Raw genomic sequence first — 7,589 nt, 5'->3', positions numbered from 1 at the left:
GCAGCCGATGTGCTCAACACCAACGGAGTGACGGGTGACTGGTCAACCATCAAATCTACCCTACTCCTTTACTATAAGGATAAACGGGAATTGAAAACCCTAGATCACGAACTAACTGCGATCTATAAAAAACATTCAGAATCCTTAAGTAGCTACTTCAGTCGTGTAAACAATTTGCTTAGTGCCATTATGACACAAATCTACACAGACACGAAGTATGCGATCAACGCAGAAGCCCATGTTTCCTTTTTTAAAGAAAAAGCATTGGATTGCTTTATAAGAGGCCTAGAAAGTCCTCTTTGCTTCTTATTAAAAAACAATAACCCCCCTAACCTACATGCTGCGTACAATTATTGCTTAGAATACAGCAATATGAATGTAAGAGCGACACCATTTAGAGGAGTGACAGCAGTAAATAATATTCCCAAACCGAGGGATTTATACACAGCGCCACCTCCAAGGCCCATGTATATCAATAACCCCATCCCTCAAAGACTACCCCTTCCACCAAGAAATCCTGAGCAAAGAAACCATCTTCCCCCACAACAGCAACGTAACCGAACAAACCAAAACTTTTATCAACCGAATCCAAGGCCGCAAGCTTTGAATAATAATCCCGTACCGATGGAAGTTGATCCATCAATACGAACAAAGGTCTCAAATTATACTAACCGACCTCCTAACAGCCACAGAATAGCTCAACCCCCGTTTCAACAATATAGGCAAACTCATTCTGTAGATGCCCCCACAGAATACATTCAAACAACACCCACTTCTTCGCAATACAGCGAATTCTATCCTGAGGATACCCCGTTATATTACACCCCCGCCGAAGCACCCCCTTCACAAAATTGGCAAACTTACACTGAAGATACTCCGATCCAAACAGCACCACCTTTTCCGGAATACAGTCAAACTTATCAACAAGACGCCCCGCTAGAATATGTCCAAGCAGCGCCACCTTTGAATGAAACAGATTTATACAACACCGAACCTGCTAACGGTAACAATGCTGAATCTCATTTTTTAGACTGGACCGCAAGATGGTGAATCCTTTTCTCCCATACATCCTCTTGCGGACATCTAAAGGAGAATTCCCCTTTCTGGTCGACTCTGGGGCCAACGTAAACTTAATCTCACCTAAATTCGCTTTAGCTTACAAAGATTCAAAACCATACGAATATCGTAATAATGGGATTAAAAGTGCTACAGGAAATTTCAACGTTACTTCAGCAATAGACATTACATTTTTTAAACCCATATCTAACTATAAGTTTCAATTCATCTTGTATGACTTTCACCCATTCTTTTTTGGCATCGTCGGTACGAATATATTGAAAACACTCAGTGCTGTACTTTGTTTCAAAAAGGATAGCCTTACCATAATCTCAGACGATGGCCTACCTTTTACAATACCACTACAAAAGTATGCAAGAGAGAATGAAAATCATTTCGTCAATTTTCGAGTGGATCACTTAGATCCCCCAAAAAAACAAAGGCTTACATACGTACTAAACAGAAACAAACACGTTTTCCATGAACCAAATTTAGCTTTGACATGCACTACAAACGTAGAATGTTCAATAAACACCACAGACAATATCCCAGTACATCAGAAAGTTTACCCTTACCCTGCGGCATACGCAAACGACGTAAACGACTATATTAAAAATCTTCTAGAAACAGGAATAATCAGGCCTTCCCGATCAGCATGGACATCTCCAGTGTGGATAGTACCAAAAAAGGAGGATGCTTCAGGTAAAAAAAAATTTAGAATGGTCATAGACTACAGAAAAATCAACGAAAAAACTAATAGTGATCGGTATCCAATGCCCGACATAACATATGTCCTAGACCAAATGAGAGGACAAAAGTTTTTCTCCACCCTAGACCTTGCCTCAGGTTTTCACCAGATTAAAATGAAAACTGAAGATATAGAAAAAACCGCCTTTTCTATAAATAATGGCAAGTACGAATTTTTGAGAATGCCATTTGGACTGAAAAACGCACCAGCCATATTTCAGCGAGCTATAGATGACGTTCTTAGGGACCACATAGGGAAAATATGTTACATTTACATGGATGACGTAATTGTTTTCGGGAAATCTTTTGACGAACACCTAGAAAATTTGGAAAAGATTTTAAAAACGTTAGACTCAGCCAATCTAAAAATACAATTAGACAAATCCGAATTTCTCCATACACAAATCGAATTCCTCGGCCATATAATAACTGATGAAGGCATTAAACCAAACAATAAGAAGATAGAAGCAATTAGAATGTTCCAAGCTCCTGAAACCATAAAGCAATTAAGATCATTTTTAGGACTCACGGGCTACTACAGGAAATTCATTCGGGACTACGCAATGATCGCAAAACCACTAACAAACATGTTACGCGGTGAAACGAAAACTCACTCAAAGAAAAAAATATCGCTGTCACAAGAACAGACCAAATGCTTTGATAAACTGAAAAATATCTTATCATCCTCAGATATTTTGATTTATCCCGACTACAACCAACCGTTTATTTTAACAACGGATGCTTCTGATTACGCCATTGGTGCAGTCCTGTCACAAGGAGAGTTAGGGAAAGACAAACCAATACATTTTGGCTCACGCTCATTAAACAAAACAGAAGAATCATATTCTGTCCCCGAGAAGGAGATGCTTGCCATAATTTGGGCTCTGCAAACGTTTAGAAATTACCTATACGGAGCTAAATTCAAAATACTCACAGATCACCAACCTCTTACCTTCACACTTTCCGAACGCAATACCAACGCAAAGTTGAAGCGATGGAAAGCGTATCTAGAAGAACACGACTACGAGATAGTTTACAAGCCAGGCAAAACTAATGTCGTAGCAGACGCTCTCAGTCGTATGGTATATTCAATAACTGCCACTCAGCACTCAGCAAACGAGAGTGACGACTTTTTCATCCCATCTACCGAAGCAGCTCTGAATGTATTCAGACATCAAGTTATTCTTGAAGAGGGAATTGAAAACGTTCAAACCACCGAACCATTTCCCAACTTTAAACGTATTAAAGTAACAATCCCAAACACAGCAGAACAAACTCTATTACAAGTCTTGAAAACGCATTTTGATCCTTCAAAACTAAATGGGCTGCTAACCAATGAATCAATAATGGGAAAATTACAAGAGATATACAACAAGAACTTCGGAAGACAAAACCTACTCAAAATCCGGTTTACACAGAAAATGCTTGAAGATATACCATCTAATAATGATCAAGCAGATATCATTCAAAGGATACACAATAGAGCACATAGAGGGATCGAAGAAAATAAAGCACAAATCCTCAGAAAATATTACTTCCCAAGAATAACAGCCCAAATTAAATACCTCATACACAACTGTCGAATATGCAACGAATGCAAGTACGACAGGAGTCCCATCAACCCACCGATACAAAAAACCCCTATGCCAAGTACACCATTCGAAATAATGCACGTGGATATAATGTTCCTCGAAAAGAACTATTTCCTTACCTGCGTAGACAAATTTTCAAAGTACGCACAAGTAATGAAGATCGATTCTAGGGCAACTGTAGATGTATTCCCAAAGTTAAAAGAGGCCATACTAAAGCATAAACCTCCCGACATTATCGTAATAGATGGAGAAAAATCTCTTAACTCAAGGGAAGTTACCGATTTTTTCAATATTAACGGTATCACCCCTTATATGACTGCCACAGGTAGAAGTGAAATGAATGGTATTGTCGAAAGATTCCATTCCACTTTACTTGAAATCTATCGAATCAATAAGACACAACACCCGCACATACATCCTCAAGACTTGGTGATGATGTCAGTGCACAAGTATAATCATTCCGTACATTCTAGCACTTTGTATACTCCTATGGAGATCATTACTCCCTCAGATGATACACAAACAATCTTAAGTAAAGTTCGCACAAACATCAGCAAAAAACAGCATAAAGATACAACGTATCACAACCAATCGAGAAAAGACCAAACAATATCAGAAGAATCCGATGCATACATGAAAACAAAACGAAGGCTCAAACATGTTAAACCATATAAAAAAATTAATATTAGAAAAGTTAACCGAACTACCGTCACAACTACTGACGGAAAGAGAATACATAAGAATGATTTAAAGATTAAAAAAAAGTAAATATATTTCCTTTCAGACTCTTATGTTGCTGCCAAGGCCAGAATATTTCAATATCCAGTTTGGAAAACATTCCAATAGTCGCATTTAACAGAGGCAACGCGAGAGTAGCAATTGGGAATAATTATTACATACACCATTTCAATGTATCATCCATCCAACACGAAATTAGAATATTATCGGCAGAATTTAGTTCTCTAGAAGTAACCCAATTTACAACAATTATAGAACAAGAATTCACTAACGCAAAGGATATGCTTAAAAATACGTTCCCGATCCATAGAAGCAAACGATGGGACGCAATAGGCACGGTTTGGAAGTTTATCGCAGGAAGTCCAGACGCTGAAGATTTAAGACTAATAAATTCTACAATTAACGACCTGATAAACAACAATAATGTACAAGTAAAAATCAACAACGATCTCACACTTCAGCTAACGGAGACACTAGGAAGAATAAAGGAAGCGCTAAAATTTTCTCGAGACTCCTCGGTAGACCTTTTTTCGATAAATATTCTCCTAAACCTTAAATACCTTTCGGAAAAGTTAGGCCTGGTTACTGATAGTATAGCTTTAGCAAAATTAGGAGTAACGAATTCACGCATATTAAATAGGAAAGAAATAGATTTACTAATAAGCGATTTAAGAAAACAAGACCTCCCGATACATACAGTTACAGAAGCATTGTCATACACAAGTACAAAAATTGCCACCAACAATAATGAAATACTGTTTATAATTAGTTGTCCTAGGCTTACAAACGATTATTATAAGAAAATCGAAATTTATGCGGTAACTAATAACGATAAGAAAATTCATGTTCCCAACCAATATTACCTTTCCCTCAAATCCCAATTTTTCATCATACCCAATGTTAAAAAACTCATATACGATATCAAAGACTTGCAACGAGACAACGGCAAATGCACACCCGCATTACTTCAAGGAGAATCAGCCGCTTGCGATTACGTGTCAAATCCAGCAAAGACTGAAATCATCCATTTAGATATGAATCATCTAATAATCGATGCAGTCAGCACCTTCACATTGAAAACCACTTGCGGCGTTAAAAAGAGAAACTTAACTGGTTCATTTCTAATAACCTACGAGACATGCAATATCTTCATCAACGAAAAACTGATCTCCAACAATAAGACTGAAATGGTCGGATCACCATTGAATCTGCCAATTTACGGTATCAAAGTATCGCCACAAAACCCCATCATCAATTTAAGTCTAGAACACCTACATTCATTGCACAAAGAACTTAGAAATGAAATGAAGGAAATCAGATTAGAAACCAACAGCATCACATGGAACGGATTTCACACGAGTATAATCAGTTTACCCGTGCTACTGATTATCATCATCGGTATCTACCTCGGTATAAAACTTTGGAAAGGAAGAATGGTCATCAACATTCATGAACCACCAGCACCCAACAACGAGCTCAATGAGAATAGCTACAACCCGCCTACAATGATGCATGTGTTTCGTACGGAGCCTCAAATCTAAGGGGGGGGCGAGTTAACGGATGTTTACCTGATCATAACAGCCATACTGAAGCAACACCCGACCATTCGAGGAATGTTCGTCGTCGTTTACCTGATCAGGTCAACCATCCTGAAACAATACAACCAGTCGCCTCGCATCTGCTAAGGACTTCGTCGCCAATCCGGGATTCCCCGTAATTACGTCTCTACTGGCAGCCTACCTAGCATCTACAATGTTCGTCGCCAACCGTCACCGACAACCGACATCGTCCTTACCTACAACAACCGATATCGTATACCTGCGACAAATACATAGAGATTCTATGTATCCTCCCTCTTCCTTCCATTCCACCTCTCTACCTTTTCCGACATTCCAAAATGTTATAAAAACTATTCCATAGAAATAAAACCTCACTTCGCATACACCAATCAAGGAACCTAGTTGTCTTCATTTCGTTTGACTCTTCGCCGGAACGTAGTCTCACCCGTATCCCGGAAAGTTAACTCGCGCGTGCGTTCGTGCGAGAAAGCAATAATCAAATGAAAATACTTTACATGCAGCACCCTACTACCCTAGGTGCGTAACGCAGAAAACAACGCGCACTAGCAACACACTAGCCCGACCGACAAGGTTTGCGCTCGAAGGTGGATATAGATTATTTATCTTTATTACCAAATTAATCAAACTTTACCGGATGGCTCCATCCCGATAAGGAGACCCGGGTAAACATTAATAATTTCCACATTCGGTCCGTATGCGCAGTGAAGGGAAAGAGATCTAGTGGTTTTTCGGCCGGGTCTTGGGGCCGCCTTCTCTGTAGAATATTCACCTACGACACAGGGTGAAGCTGCTCAGCACCCATTTTGTCACTTTTAATTAGGAGTAGGTTTTGGCTTCTGCATACATAATTCGGTCGCCGACATACAATGTACGGCTCCCAGGCTAGGCGAGCATGGGGGGAATAATTTATTCCGATTTCGGTTTGCCATTAAGGAGCGTTTTCACCCTGGAGCCGGAAATGAGCGGGACGCTGTGAGTCGGTGCTTACGAGCTAAAAAATGGGTAGCTGATGGAATGGCAAACAGATATGTTCTAACTCGAGAAGAAGTTTGATTCTGATTTTTGTGAATTTTTGTTTTGTGTTTAAAAACATTTAATCGTTTGGATTTAAATTTCTTTTCGATTTGGGATCCGCCTGCTTGCATTAAGTATGACAATTCGATTTAATGCTTATTAATGCAAAGTATGTTCATTAAAATACCAAGAAAGCTTACTTACACACGTAAACACTTGAACAAGCTGTGGAAACTTAAAAGAAGATGATTTGTTGCGACTCACTAAAGTACCAGTTAACCTACGAATGCATCAGCGTCACGATGTCGCATCGGCATGTTGCCAGGAGCACTGAAGCCAGGACATTGTGCTAAACAGATCCCATAAAATGTCGTGACTTTCGTTGTTGCACCGCGAATGGAACAAGCTGTCCACCCACAACCTTCTCGCTACTTATTGCACTATGCTGCCGCACCCTTAACGTGTCAGCGAGCTGTCAGTTTAGAGACGGCACTGAAGCCTTCCCTGACAGACCCTTACTTTTCAGCACAATCGATCCTGCCACGAGGGACGACGTCACAGCATCCAAACCGAGCAGATCATTTGTTGTCTCGCAAATGAGCGACCGTCTCTCGGTGGCGGCTCACGGCGCGTTTATTGTTCGCGCACAATTTAGTGCACCCCTTTTTCCGGGAAACTCTGGCAGTGAACTGGTGACGGCACGTCCTAAGATGGAAATAGGGCACTTCCAACCCCCCCCACGGCAAAGCAAATAGTGTCAGCAATGTTTATTGTTACCGCATCAAGACGATTGCCTTCATGGTGTGCCCAACTTTTATTTACTGTTTATTCATCTTCACTAAAACTACGTTTTGGGTGGGGT

General features: G+C 40.0%; 1 protein-coding gene across 1 annotated transcript; it reads left to right on the top strand.

Annotated features, from left to right (window-relative positions):
* Positions 1-1,711: 1,711 nt before the first annotated feature.
* Positions 1,712-5,987, top strand: LOC126574949 (uncharacterized). The gene is made up of 2 exons (XM_050235373.1): positions 1,712-1,758; positions 4,180-5,987. The coding sequence occupies exons 1-2, from the start codon at positions 1,712-1,714 to the stop codon at positions 5,672-5,674; spliced, it is 1,542 nt and encodes a 513-aa protein (XP_050091330.1). The 3' UTR covers positions 5,675-5,987.
* Positions 5,988-7,589: the final 1,602 nt, after the last annotated feature.

This window comes from Anopheles aquasalis, chromosome 2 (assembly GCF_943734665.1).
Source record: "Anopheles aquasalis chromosome 2, idAnoAquaMG_Q_19, whole genome shotgun sequence".
Classification (NCBI taxonomy): domain Eukaryota; kingdom Metazoa; phylum Arthropoda; class Insecta; order Diptera; family Culicidae; genus Anopheles; species Anopheles aquasalis.
This window is presented reverse-complemented; position numbering and strand designations above follow the sequence as displayed.